Source organism: Cynara cardunculus, assembly GCF_001531365.2.
Source record: "Cynara cardunculus var. scolymus isolate 2C chromosome LG 1, CcrdV1, whole genome shotgun sequence".
Classification (NCBI taxonomy): Eukaryota; Viridiplantae; Streptophyta; class Magnoliopsida; order Asterales; family Asteraceae; genus Cynara; species Cynara cardunculus.
The window spans coordinates 19970240-19985985 of NC_037528.1; the positions used below are offsets into that span (position 1 = coordinate 19970240).

The following is a 15746-nucleotide window of genomic DNA, read 5'->3' on the forward strand; positions in this document are numbered from 1 at the left end:
AATCAATTCCTAGTGAAGTTTGGAAAGCCATAGCTCTTGACATTTTCTATGTTGGTGATTTTTTCAATACATGGAAGCTAGTGAAATTTGCGAATATATATTATATCTAGTTCGTAAATTCATCATAAATAATTTAGGTGCCGTTTACCAAACGCTTATCCGAGTAAGTATTTACCAAGTCACTTTACTTTACCTGATGAATATGGCAAAGACTAAGAATCTTACCCGATAAGAGCGAAGACAAGAATCGAGTCTTACCTGTTAAGTGAGGATGACGACTCTTACCATGGTTAGCGCTTACCGGGATAAATTGTTGCATACGATGCGTTTTAGTGAATAAAATCTTACCTGGTAAGTAAGCGATAGTGTTGAATTTTACCGATAAGTGTTTACCGGGTAAGTGTTTAGGTAAACTGTCCCTTAGTAACAATTTTCATAATGAACTTTAGGTTGTCGTAACTCGGATCGAAACGACTTTTATTTAAATTGCTTATTTTTCTTAAGAATCTACAAACCAGTAAAATCTGGGAAATGTAGATCATCGTAATAAATTCATATAACATGTAAATAATTTCTAAACCATTTTCACAGTGAACTTAGAAAACTCTTGACTCGTAATTTGAATCGAGATAATATATTTGAAGTTGCTTGTTTTTCAAGATCTACATTAGGGCTGTAAACGAACCGGACGAACACGAACAAAGGCTTGTTCATGTTTGTTCATTTAACTTAACCGCACAAACGAACGAACACGAACGGTAAACGAACGAAAATCTTTTTCGTGTTCGTTCGTTTAGAAATCAGGTGTGTTCGTGTTCGTTTATATTCGTTCGTTAACATGCTAAACGAACATAAATAAATATTATTTGAATGATTTATACTTTTTCTGTAACATACATTTTAACATAGTTGTTGAAGCAACAAAATATCTGAGCACTTAACGTATTGCATTTTGCAAAGCGGTTTTAGAAACGATCTGTAAACCCGATTTTAAATAGTTCAAAATATTCATTATGAATTTGAGGATCTCAAAGAATAAAAAGCTACATATATCTTACAGGCAAACAATACAAAGAAGTTGGTTGCAACACGATTACAACAAACGACTATACTGATGTACTCTAACCAAACGTATTCAATATATCTCACTCAAAAGTAGGGTCTCGACTATACTATAAAAGAATCAACTAAATAGTAGTAAACATTATATACTATTTGACATAACGGTTCTTTTAAAATAAAGGAAAAATGTACCGTGGTATTCTTACGATGGAAAGGGATGGCAGCGACTCGAATATGATTTTATTTGTTTTCCTGTACCATGCGAGATTTGAGCTATACACTTGAGCCGGATAAACCTTATTTGTTCGACCATTGAATTTCTATTTCGAGATTCCTGGATGCACCACTTTTGCTTTGTGGCAGCAAAGCGTATTCACCGGCCACTGCCCCCATCATGACCACGCGGTCAATCTGGATGGTCACTTTCCCGAATGACTTCTGCACAAACAAGAATTAAGGGACGATATTTAGTTCACGAATTGAACATTTTTAGAGGGAGTTTCAAATACAAATCATGATCAATGTTTATATTAGGACAATTGAGATATTTATAGGAGATGATCAGAGTTCATTCATAATGATCGAGATACTTATGGAAGATGATAGAGTTCATTCATTATATTTGTTGCTTTAGATTAGGAAACATTTGAGAGATATATATATATATATACATATATATATATATATATATATATATATAGAGAGAGAGAGAGAGAGATAGGTTCATACAAGGATGATACCTATTTAAGAAAGTAGTCAAATTACGTAGAAGATCACATGTGATTTTACATTAATAGCCAAAAAAGTGTGTGGGCGACCCTATGGCCGCATGGCAAGGTCGCATGAATCACATGTGATTCTATACGTGATGACAGTGTAAAATCACAAGTAATTTGGCTATTTTCTTAAATAGGTGTCATTCTCATATGAACCCGACTCTATATAAATTGGTTTGTAGAATTTCCATTTTTATTACCTATATGCTAAATGAAATATTGCATTTTTTCAGACAGATGAAGTACGATTAAAAATACAGACACTTCTGTCTCTATTTGTTTACTAGTTGTTATGTACGGGACATAAACATGTACTTGATGATTACAACCTCCATTAAATTCTACTACTCTCTCGGTCCCAAAACAAATGATATAATTAATATTTTGGGATTTTCAAAATAAATGAAAAACATTTTCTTTTTTAGCAAAGTTCCAATACAAAATTACCTATTTGCCTATTACTAATCATTAGTGCCCAATCATTAAACGATACTCATGACAATGATTTTGATCTACAATTTAGAAATTTTAACTAATACCAGTCAAACACATTTACTAAGGGACCGTTTACAAACTCTTACTCGGGTAAGTGAACACCAAGTCACTTACTAGATGAATATGGTAAGGACTAAAAATCTTACCCGGTAAGAACGAGATAGGGACTAAGAGTCTTACCCGGTAAGTGAGAGTGACGACTCTTATCACAGTAAGAGCTTATCGGGTAAATTGTTGGATACGAGACCGTTTTGGTGGACTAAAATCTTACCCGATAGTGTTTAATTTTACCAATAAGCGCTTACCGGGTAAGTGTTTTGTGTCAAATATTGAATTTATTTTGAGGCAGATAGAGTGATGAAATAAGGTTTTTGAGGTAATTAAAAAAACAAAAACAAAGTGAAAGAGAATATGGTGATGTTGTAAAGATGGACTTACCTTCCCCATCTTGCTTTTATTCTTGCATGAGATTTGTAGCTTCTGGCCTTTCGGAGGACTTTCAAAGGACCACACGAAGTTCTCATCCCACTCGGGATTTGGGCCAGTTGACACAACCTGCAATGATTGAACAAGAAATCAACGAACTTATTAAGCACGTGAATCACATGCATATCCAAAAGAAACGAGATTCCCCAATTTTGTCACTATTAAAGGGTATTTAAGACATCTAGCGACTACCCAGACCGACTCTCTTAATTTACGTGCATCGGAATATTCGCCCCTTCTCCAAAGCGGAGAATAAAAATCACTTTTCCCCTCCCTGTCCCAGAAATCACTTTATTTAATATACAATTTTTAATTCGTCTAATTAGTCTCTCTTCCATAAAGTAATGATTTGTATTCACACGATTGGTGGACACGAAGGGTACATATGTCAGGCGTTAAATGGTGGGCAGAATGGAGACATGGAGTTTAGAGACAGATGATTTGTTTTATGTAGGAATACACATCACCTATCCCCAAACTCCATGTCCCTTTTTTGTCCCACCAACCATGTGAAAACACATTATTACTTTATTTAATACATAATTATTTAATTCATCTATTTATTCTATCCCTTCAATAAAGTAATGGCGTGTATTCACATGATTGGTGGAGATGAAGGGACGGGGAATTGTATCCATGTCTCCTCCATGTCCAACCAATCAATTCCTGGCACGTCATTACTTTATTTAATATACATTTATTTCAAAGTGGAGTGGTGTGAAAGAAAAGAGCTACAGTAATGACAAAAGTACAAGTAGCACACCTTGGTTAGCCTTGAAGGGGTACTGCCAAGTGTAAGCTTGCAATACACACTTGGGTTTCCCACCGACTGTTTCATATCATTCCCACGCTTAATCATTACCGTTAATGTCCCAGGCAAACACTGCAACAAGAATTCAGCCTTGTCATGAAATCGAGGAGGGCCTGACTGTATCAAGTACTGCAACAACGGTATTGCATCAGCAGCCGCAGTCGATTGAGATTTAGAGACTTCAGCCGGGCAAGCTGACCAAGCTTGCCTCAGAAGAAAGAGTGCATCTAGTGCGGCTTCTTGAGTTGCTTCTGAACCAGTCTTCAGGGATGTCACTAGGTGTGGGATGCTCAAGGTTGCAGGTTCTGAGCCTCTCAAACGTGGGAAGTTCCCAAAGAGTGCATTTAGAGCTTTCAAATACCCTTCATTCACTGTTCCATTGGCCCATAAATCCTTTTCAATAGCAGCTGCAAGTTTAAGATAAGAGCATGAAAAAGAGTTGGCTGAAGGGGTATAATTCCAGATATACCAACCACATTGCTCCCTTCGTCCCTAAAATAAGTGTCACCCTTTCAAAAGTGCCTACTTTCTGATTCTACCCTTAATTATGAGATGGAGAAATTCATTACTCCCTCTATTCTTAAGGATAAAATGGGCATTTATCAATTAAAAAGTGTAATAATACACATTTCTAAAACTGAGTGCCTCTTCCATTGTGGACTTTTGTTTTGTGACGGAGGGAGTATACGCATTTAGGTGTTGCCTGATATTAGATTGTAATTAGACAAATACTGTATTATTATTAATGATACAAAAAAAATGTGTAATGAGCTACGTATATGATTTTTGTGTAGTTTTTAAAAGCATGCTTTATTTGGCAAATAATTGAATATACATCCTATTTTTTAACAGAATATTATTTAATAATACATACATTTTTAATCACATGCTAATATGCTATTATGCTATATAAAAAAACAATTGGATGCCAGCATTGGCATACAGCACACCGGATATGAATCACTTAAATTTCACAAGAATTCTAAACTATATGCAGACTTATAGATATCCATTCACAGACCTATTATAACCATGTAGGAGCAAAAACTTACCAGTTATAGCTCTGACTGTTTCACTGGAGGCATACTCTTGGATGGTATTGTTCGAGAAAAGAAGCTTAATAAACATAGCCGCCTGAACCGATGTATTAATATTACTTGAACCAATCATGTCCAGCACGACCTGAACCCCGCCAGCTTCTGCAACTGCTCTTTTATTTGAGCGGCTATACATCACAAGATTCTGCAAAGCACACATAGCAACTACTTTCATTTCTTCGGAAGGTTGATCCTCAAGCAAATTCACCAAAGCACGACAAGCTGCGACAGCATCAGTAGATTGTGCCAGAGTTTCATTCTGGAATAAGTCCCCGAGAGCAAGAGTTGCCAACAATCTTGCCTGTTGAGCTTGAGTTTGTGGATCCAGCAGGTATTGGGATAGTGGTAGGATTGCTGATTTGGTTGCTTTAGTTTCTCTGATCTTTACATTGTTCAATAACACCTCCAGCAATCTTGCAGCATTTTCCTCGCACTGATGGCATCTGAGAAGATCTAAAAGAGCCTCGATTGCACCACTTTCAGCCATTGCTACAGCACTGCTGGAATCATCGCTTTCCAGGACTAGGAGAGCACTGAGTGCACCAATTACAGTGCCTTCTGAGCCTGAACGTAACAACCGTACCAACACTGCAATAGGTACTTCCAGATAGAACTCCGAACTGAACTGCAAAATACTAGATAAAACAGCAGCAGCAGATTCCCACAAAGCATGAGGAAGACCGGGATCAGCTAGCAAAATGACTCTCGATAGTTCACTTACGCCACCCTCTTTTGCGATTTCATTAGGCCAAGCTAGAGAAATGCTAACAAGTGCCTTTAGAGCTCTGTGTTGCAAAATGGGAATACCAGAACCGATAACTCGCATTAATGGACCAATCACTTGTTGTGTCATAGAATCCTTCTGGAAATGTTCTTCCAGAAGCAGATGAGATAAAAGCTCGGCTGATGACTGCTGCACTGCCGTAGCAGGAGAATCTAGTAACAGGATGAGCGGTTCAATGGCTTGGCGTGGAGTTAAGGAATAATCAGCACGGCACTGCTGATGCTCCAGGATATTCACTAGAACCTGCAAAGCACTATGCTGCCCATCGGGTCCAAGCTCGGGCCTTGTTAGCAACAAGAATAGGGGTTCAACCACTTTCGCTGCAGATGGACCTTTTGCTATTGTGGCATTATTTGTCAATATTCGGAGCAATTCTGCAAAAGCAGCACAGAGAAAATCGGGGGCTTCTTGAAGGATACCAAGTACACTTTCAATGACTCCAGCTTTCACCATTTCCATCTTGCAAGAAGGTCTATCTTTTCCCAACTTAACAAGAGCTCCAGAACTTGCTTCATGAAGCATGTAGTTCTGGCCGTGGAGAAGGCCTACAAGAGGAATTATTGCACCTCGTGCAGCAACTACTTCAGCCAAATTCTCATCATCTACAAGTCTTTCCAGTGCATGGACGACAGAATGCTGAGCAGGACTGAACTCGGATACAAGCAGTGAAACTAAAGGCTCGACACAGCGCCCAGCAGTAACAGTACATCTGATTCTTGTGTTTTCAAATAGTACACAACACAACTCAGCAGCATCCCCCTTTAAGTCCATTGAACAATCTGATGAAAGAATTCTACAAAGAACATCAACTGCATTCAACTCAACATCTGCAGCAGTAAGGCCTCTTGATGGATTTTCACCGAGTAGCCTAACTAAAGCAGCAATAGCAGCATGCTGCTCCTTTTCCAAACCAGTATTTAGAATTTCCACCAAGGGCTGAACAGCTTGCCGAGAAGATTCTGCGTTTTTAATGTGATCAGCAGAAAATAGATTCTCCAATGCTTTAGCAGCACTATATCTTGCACGCCTTCCACCCAAACGTAAGACAGCTACAAGCTGACTGACGGCGCCAAATGCAGACTCGTGTCTCCGTATTTCAGCAGTGCTGAATAGGATTCCCAACAGATCAGTAGCGGCTTCCTCAGTAGCATCTTGGGGGCCAAGTGAGAGATATTTTGTTAATGCTTCCAAAGCCCCAGACTCAACCATGGCAATTTTATTTGTCGGACAATCCCTCCCAAGCTGAATTAGAAGACCAAGTGCTAGAAAAGGTGCCCCTGGCCTGTCTGGTATTGGCTTCAGTAGATCAACCAGAGCTGGTATTGCCTTCCTAGAAGTAGCACCAACCCTAATGTCATCAACCCTGAACAACCTCTCAAGAGCAACTTGCTCTGGATAAGGAACCAAAGAAAACTCTTCTGACAACTTCAAAAGATCATGTATATCAGCATCAGCACACCCAAGCAAGGAAATAAGCCCACCTGCAGCCCCTGAGTTAGCAACAGAAAGAAGAGTTCCTCTGCTTCCATTGCAGACTAGACTTGCTGTAGCTTGTGCAGCAAAATATCTATTGGCCGACTCCTCTGACCTCAACAAACTAGCAAGGGCTGGTATGGCTTTCGATGTTGCACTTGTGCGTATAATATCTCTATCTTGAAACAGAATTGCTAATAGTAGTGTGCATACCCAGATGCTATTATCATCATCAATGTCCAACTGCATGAAACACCGGTATGAGACAAGTTACGTACAAGCAGTCAAGTACCAAATCCTTTCCACAGTCAAGAAAGAAGTTATCAATGATTTACTTATATAGATAATGATGGAACATATGTAAGGACGATGAAATTATTGGCTATGTAAACCTCATCCCAAAACACTTTCAAACAAAAAATATGTACCTACCATGATTTACGTTTTACTAATTTTACTACATCTCAACTCCTTTAGACACTTTTAGATTTTCTGATAGTGTCTTACTGGCTATTCCCTCCACTTCAGCCGCTTGAATATTGGTAACTAAATTGCTCATTAACTTGCTTTTTTTAATATGCTACATATTCCTTAATTTACAAGAAATAAAATAAAATAAATAAATAATCTATGTGGAACACCAAAAGTCTGGATTGTGAATCTGTTCTCTTTTTTTTACAGATTGTGTGTTTCAGAAGTGGAAGATGTAAAGCAGATTATAGTGCCTAAACATCTCCCTGAGCAGTTTTACTAGGCAAATAGTAGGCTACTCAATTTGGATATTTTTTACTCATCAAGGGCATCCATATTCAAGTGAGCAGTATTTAATATCACTAGCTATAGCTCGTGGCTGTGACCTTCTCCTATATCATAATCAAGCCAACTTAAACTGAAGGTACACACTTTGAAGTACGTACCTGACTATATGGCAATGGACGTGAGATTCTTCCTGTGAGAATTTCAACAGCTCCTGCCTCCATAATCTCAGTTTTATATTTTTCATCATGACAAGCAATAGCAGACAGTAGCCATATAGAAATACTAGCACCACGTATAACTGATGTACTAGTGCGTTTCTCACCGGCAATTGCTTCTTTGGAACATCTGCAGATACTTATAGAATCCATGTCTTCTGAATGAGAATAATTTGGAGAACTTAACATTAAAACGAGAGATTGAATAAATTGGGAATGCAAATGTGTTTCACGCAGGTCCTCCACCACTCTCTGGATATTTGCTTTCATGGCACAAGCGAGAAGTGCAGTTCCACCAATTTTCACCGTTGCATTTGAGGAATCAATTATCCTTTTGGCAATTGATGAAGTGCAACCATAAGATCCTGTAATCGCATTTCCAAGAACTACACATTGATCCTGGCAAAGCCTAGACAAAACTTCTATTGCCTTATCCTGTAAGAGAGAGGTTGCACCCTTAATGAATGAAACAATGGGGATTATGCCGTCTGGATGTTCAACAAGCACGGACCATGCAGGTTTGATGTGCCCTGGTGATCCTTTTAATCTTGATAAAATAACGAGTGCATCAAGTGCCTCTGACGGGGCAATAGATCCACAATTGCTGGATTCAATGTATGAAATCAAGGCAAGAACTGTTCCGGTCTGATTTACATAGTCAGTTAAGCTAGAATCCGTTTGACGCGAATCAAGAAGCCGAGCAATCGCCGCTGCTGCATGGTTCCTTCTGCTTGCTTTCTCTTCACGCAGAATTCTAGTAGCAGGCATAATAATTTCTTCAGGGGTAACCTTCTCTGGAACTCCACTGTCCAACAGAAGGTTCGCTAAAGCACTTAGTGCCTGTTCTGCAACTTGGAGAGCTGAAGATCTTGCAAGTGTCAGTAATCTAGGCAACATATCCCTGGCAACAACAGCCACGTCATGGTTCTCCCTGATCGACAAAAACATTGCAGCAAGACATCCACAGCATTCTGCCAAAATGCTCTCGGATTCAGAATCTAGAAGTTTCATCACAGATCGAAGAGTTTTAATAGCAATGCTGCTTTCACGCAAATCCTTTCGCAGATTAAAGATTCCAGCAAGAGCCATTGCAGACTTAGCACAAGTCTCTTGATTTGTAGAGCTTAAAATCTTAATCATTGTTTCGGTTGCATCATTAGAGGCACTACCTTCACGCAGTAAATCACTAAGTGGGGCAAGGGAAAGCAGACTTTTTAATGCATCCAAAACATAAACCTTAGATTCAGGAAGATCACTGGTTAATAATGCAGTAAGTTGACTTATAGTTGCTGTATCTGATCTCTGAATTAAATGGTTCAATGTCTTTGCAGCAATCTCCTTCCCGTTGGAGCTTCCATTCTTCAGAAGCCATAACAAAGCAGGAACAGCATCAGCACTCTCAACGCAATTGCGTATATCTTCACTATGATTGCAGAGATTACCAAGAATTGATGCAGAATCTTCCTTTGCTTTCACAGACCCTGTCTCAAGAATTTGAACAAGTGGAGGTATGCCACCAGCAGCTGTGATGGCCCATTTACTGTCATCATTCTCATTGGACAAAAGGCAAAGCAATGCAACAGCACACTCCTGCTGCTGCTCAGATGAAAGTCCAAAAAGAGAAATCAACATCTGAATACCCTCACGACCCTGAAGAGCATGCCACAAATTGCCCTCCTTGCAGAGAATAAGTAGTGATTTTATCAATTCATCCTGAACTTCATTGGTTGCCATTGTGATCAAACCAACCAGCAAATGTTTTGAATCAGAATTGGCAAGTTTGCTTGAGAGAGTGGCATTCCCGTACAAACTGGCAAGAGCTTCTATGGTGCGCTCTTGCACTAGAAATGGTAACTGAGGCTTAAACTGCTTAATTAGTGTCAGCTCAATATCCAGGGGATCTGATTCTCTACTAGTTTCTGCTTTGCTGTCATATATCATAAGAGCAGAAGCCAAAGCTCCTAGCGTATCAGCTACCTGTGAAGGTGAAGTACATGACTCAAGACTTTGACCAAGGCTTGTGATGACATGAGACAATCCACCAGAAATGTTTGCAAGAGCACACATCGCATTCTCCTGTAGAGCTTGGGCATCCTCACCTTGCATAAACTCTTTTGAAGGAGCTATTGTAGCATTAATTAAAGAAGGGATGCCATTAGAACTCGCTATATCCCTCCTTGCTTTTTTGCTCTGAGCTGAAAGAGACTTTAAAGCAGCTGCTGCCTGTGCTCTAGCTGGAGCTTCATTACCAGGTCCTAGTAGCTTAAGGAGTTGTTTTGTAGTCTCAGCAGTCGATATCTTCGAACATACAGATGCATTTTCCGTCATCATACATGCCAGAAGAAAGCAAACATTAGCTTGAGTGCTTGACTGGTCATGCATGAGTAGTTTTACTAGTATATCTTCTCCCCCAGCTTGGATTGTTGCTGACCAAAATCCCTCAGTGCTGCTGCAGAGGTTTCTTAAAGCACCTGTCAGCAAATCATCAACCACATGTCCAGCCTTGAGACCCTTTTCGAGTTGCTCCCAGAGCACTGGCACAACCCCTTCAGTGGCAAAAATTTTGGAGCCAACATGATCCTTGGCATCACCTTCAGAAACAGCATAAATGGTCTTTGCAGCTGTAATTTGCCCTTCTGCTGAACTTGACTTAAGAAGAGCAAGAAGGGGAGGAATGCAACCCCCAAGTAATACTTTGACTCGTAGTTCACTCTCCTTACACATGGAGCCCAAAACAGTCGCCGCTTGCATCTTTACCCCAAGTGACCCAGATCGTAGGAGAGACACCAACACCGGAACTGCCTGAGAATGTGAACCAACAGCACTAAATGCACCTTCACGTGTATTGATCAGCTCTAGTAACTGCCTCAAATTATATTCTTTTTCTTGTGCAGATGATGATTTCTGTCGTAACTGCTCAATGCATTGGGCAACACTTGCTAATGTCCCATCTGGATCTTCCATGCTACTACGCTCTCTAGAGACAGAAGAAACCACTCATCAAACCATCATGAATAGGAAAACAGAACTTCCAAAGCATTTTATGGTCCATCTACATAATTAAACTGACCTCGAGCCCTTTTTTATCAGGGAATGTGGAGTCAGAGGTTCTCTTTCAGCAGTACCATCCCCATTTCTTTCCTGCAATGACATCATGAAATTGTCAACAATTGAATAACATAATAAATCATGGTTGATATGGTGAGTGATGGCAGTAGTGAACCACCAGCACACCTGGGGACCCAGGACCCAAGACCTGCCATGTCATCTGTATAGAACAAAGCCAATCCATGCTATACAATTTGTATGTGTATTTGATTTACTTCAATAGTACATTATTATGACAAAAACGGTTCATTACCACTAAAAAAAGGTATTGTCCCTGAAGTGTATTGAATAACAGGAATGAACCAATGAATTTTGCAAAACTATAATTTCAAATCCATGTAAATTTTTTGTTCAAAGCATGACTAAAGTTCTGCTATCTATAACTAATGCTATAACTCGAACCGAGTACTCCCATTAACTCGTGAAAAATCTCTATCTACTACTTCATCCCATGTTGGGTGACCCTCCCTCTCCTAATGATCTCTTAGTGGTAAAGACATCCTCTTCTTAATGCTGCATTCTGAGGTTTACCTTGGAGATGAAAAAACCTCTTGAGTGTTGGTTTAGCTTCTCCTCAACTTTGTCTCCCAACCATCTCTCGTACATCATCATTTCTAATCCTAACCGTCTATGGTGGCCACAAATTAATCTGAACACTTCCATTTCGGCTTCACACCTAGTGTGTGTACAGAATGTCTCTTAGAACCAAACATTCCATCCTATACTTGCTTACTAGGCTTTGGATCAATTCATGTCATTTGACATCAAACTTCTTTTCTTTACCCTGGTGACATCTATGTGACAACTGGCAAGCATAGTTTTCACAAGAATGCCAGGTATCACGAAGCAAGTGCCTTGTCATGAGTACCGAAGGTGCTGCATCACTAGGGCTTGCAGACTGCCATGATGCTTAGGCAGAGCCAAGGCTCAAGGCAATATCATGACAACCAAGTAATTTATAGATCATAATTTTTCTTTTGTTGAGGTATTATTGTATTAATGGTCTTAATTTACTACTCCAGCTACCCAACATCTATTCTTACCCATGAAATGGCATAACAAGTAAGATTACTTCCACCCTTTTGTAAACTGTATCAAGAAGCCATGATTTTATCATTCTCTATTGTTATGCATGGTAAGACCCCTGTAAAGCTTTGTCAATTTTTCATTTGGAAATGTAAAACAAGGATCTTTTAACTTGAGGAAGCTGAAACTTAATGTATGGCAGCCTACAAGAGGAAGAGATAATAGGGCATGCCAAGGTCGATGTCTGGAACATTATTATTTATTCTTATAGATTTTGAATCTCAAACCTTAACAAGGTAAAACTGTAATCACACTGAGAAGCCAAACACAATATATTATCTTTAAAACTGTTTCCCCGATACCAAGCTCAATAGGCAATCGGTATAAGTTTTAACATAACAGTGGAAGGGAACAAGCATAATTTGGAAACAAGTGGATCCCTTTAGAGGAACATTTTTTATGAGAATAATTTTTTGTACACCATCAATATAATAAATAAGTACACAACCAATTTTAGGAAAAGGTTACAAACATCAATGAATAAATGAAGGAATAGTATATTTGCTTAATTAATTCATGAATGAACAAATGTCTTAACATTTTAGCATTGCTTGTGTAACAAAATTTATGGTTGGCTTACAGAAAATGAACTCTTTTTGGTTGATAAAGAATCCTTTTTAAATTATATATGTACATATCAAGTAATGGACAGCAATCATGGCTGTGCAAACATGCCAACAATAATTCCAAGCAGCTATAATAACTTGCCCTTAACTCATCAAATCAGGAATCACAACTTCCTTGTGGAAATGCAAATCACGAAACAAAGTCCAGTTCACATTGCATTCAACAAAAAGCCTAAGATCTCCGTAAACATATAAATCACATCTACCCGACTACCCTTTAATCATATTTCAACCATTATCATATTAATAAAAGTAAATCCAGCTGGCACTTCGTTACTATGTTTAACCTTGCTATAATGGTCAATCGTAATTAAGGATCTACAACGGATAAATTCACAAAATCTCTTTGCATTTTCACAATAATCTGATCACACACAAAACCCAATCGACTAGATTCACAACTTAAGAGAGTAACTACCAGATGAGTATTGGCAAGACTACTGCCATTGCTGCCGGCAGAATACCTCCGACTGACCTTCGCCGCCAGCTTTCCTGTTATAATTTTATCAGTTCTTTAAATCAGATCTACCTCCAACTCCAAGCCACAGCGCGAAATATTAGATTGCTTCCTGTTAAACACCCAATAACCCATTAACTTTATCACAATTTCACCTAATCATAATACATCTGGCAAACAGAATAGTAGATCAACATTGATGGTCATAATTGAAATACTATTTCGTGATCAACTAACTAAATTCCACGCATACAGGTCAATAGATACTGCATCCAAATGAGCACAAACAGAAATGCAATTAAAGAGTGTAGATACAAGAACAGCAATAAGAATTGGATGAATGCAACGAGTGTATAATGAAATAGTAATGAATCTAACCACTGTGGGAAAGGGAGTCGGGGATAGATTTGTTGTTTCAGTGCATTTGAGGAATTTGGTAGCAGAGTGAAGAAGAAGAAGAAGACGACCAAGGAAAGGGAAGAAAGGGAAGAAAGTGAGAAACGGAGACGAAGAGTACTTAACAAGCATGTGTATCTGAGGGATGACGGTGGGCTGCCAGCCACCGACAGCTCACATCACTCTGGCTATTCGGCTTAGTTTTGGCTTGGCTCACGTTCCGAGCCTGTGTCCAATCTTTGGCAACTCATTATAATTTAGTTAATAGCAACGTAATCGAATTTTAAAATTATCAAACGTGACACAACTCTACCGTTTGTTAAATTAATCATTTTTTATAAATTAATTTAGGATTGTTTGGTATTTGAATTTGAAATAAAAAAGGATTTTTTAAATCCGTCGGTTGTGGATTTTATAAATCAATGGGACTTCCATGAATTTGTTTCGATATCACATTTAGTTGAAGAATCGAGCAACTTGGTTAGGCGACCTACTCTAGGTAATGTGCAAAGTTGTAAGCGGAACTGGAAATCATAGCTGATTTTCAAATCGTGTAGGAAGCTGCTTATGAACATCAAATCGAAAAATTAGACTTCTAGGTTTAATTTATAACTGTTTGTGTTGTTAGAATGTTGAAACATTTATTTAAACCACATTTTGAGATCACTGTGTGACATCTTAAGCGTTGTCTTGGTAATTTTGTTCTACTTCTTACTTCTTAGTTTAGTTTTCTCATATCTGTAACTTTCATCTGATTTGTTCCATATTATCGACCCCCTCTTCCTATCTACGATAATTGTTACATCGCTAATTGAACCACGTGCGTCTACATATTGTTATTTGTGTTTAGTTTACTATTTTCAATATCGTGTTATCGATATACATTGAACATTTTATCGCACCCAAAAACGATATTTTTAAATTGACCACTCCTGGCCTCAAGGAACATTTTGTTTACATTTGGTAAGTCCGAGGCACATGCAAAAAAAATCTAAACGTCACACCTAATTTTTCATTCGACGAATATTCTTCCCTATCAGTTGTTGTCACATCAGTTGTATTTTGCAATTTATCATCATGAAAAGTGATAATGTTTGCAAAATTGTATATTTATTTTTAATACATCTAAGTGGTTGAAAAATGAAACTAAACATACCCATAAAATATCATTTATATGTAGGATATGTGAAGGATAAAATGTACATAGACCGAGACTCCCCACTTTAGCATCTTCAACAGATTCTCCAAAATAAAAAAAAATGAAACTTTTATTTATCTATTTTGTTCTAACAGATTTTCTAAATTGTTTTATAAAATAGAGGAAACAAAAAGAAAAAATCATTAAGTTTAGAAAATTTTATAAACTTAAAGTGAGGAGAGAGATTTGTTTTTATTTTTTTCCACCAATAAAATAAAATAATTATTATTTATATAGTTTTTTCTAAGTATATAAGGATAATAAAATTATATAATATTTTCACACTATAATTAATGTTAAAATCTCTAATATAAATAATATGTTAGACTTGAGTATAATTTTTTTTTAAATATTTTTAACGTTTGTGGGTAAATTGCATAAAAAAGTAATCTACTTTAACTTGATTCATATTTTAGGTAACATACTTTCAAAACTTTCATTTTGACATCTAAGATGTGAAGTTTTAAACATTTAAGTACCCTGATAACCGGTTGAAACATTAACCGGTTATCATGCTGATGTGGCGAGTGATGTGGTATTCAACTCAGTATTATTTGCTGACGTGGTTACTGACATGAATCTTTTTAATCTAAAATTAGTTTTCAACCGGTTACCCGGGTATTTAAATGTTTAAAACTTTAGATCATAGGTATCAAAATAAAAGTTTTGAAAGTACGTTACAATATATAGAGATTAAGTTAAATTATGTTATTTTTTATGCAATTTGTCTTTTTTATTATAAATAAATTTTAGAGAACCGGCCGGAATGGGTTAAGGGGCCGTTTACCAAGCACTTACCCGGTAAGAGTTTATTGGTAAAATTTAACACTATCATTTACTTATTGGGTAATATTTTAGTTCACCAATACGGTATCGTATGCAATAATTTACCCGATAAGCTTATCGTGGTAAGAGTC

General features: G+C 37.8%; 1 protein-coding gene across 2 annotated transcripts; it reads right to left on the minus strand.

The window, feature by feature from the left end:
• Window positions 1-1018: 1018 nt before the first annotated feature.
• Window positions 1019-13277, minus strand: LOC112512549 (protein CELLULOSE SYNTHASE INTERACTIVE 1-like). 2 transcript variants are annotated; one of them, XM_025118581.1, is made up of 7 exons: window positions 13197-13277; window positions 11029-11099; window positions 7902-10935; window positions 4683-7227; window positions 3583-4037; window positions 2772-2888; window positions 1019-1500 (listed from the first exon to the last, which is right to left on the minus strand). In XM_025118581.1, the coding sequence occupies exons 3-7, from the start codon at window positions 10920-10922 to the stop codon at window positions 1360-1362; spliced, it is 6279 nt and encodes a 2092-aa protein (XP_024974349.1). In that variant the 5' UTR covers window positions 10923-10935; window positions 11029-11099; window positions 13197-13277; the 3' UTR covers window positions 1019-1359. The 2 variants fall into 2 exon arrangements, with proteins under 2 accessions (XP_024974349.1, XP_024974341.1); XM_025118573.1 differs by lacking the exon at window positions 13197-13277 and having other exon boundaries at window positions 11029-11127.
• Between the last annotated feature and the right edge of the window lie 2469 nt (window positions 13278-15746).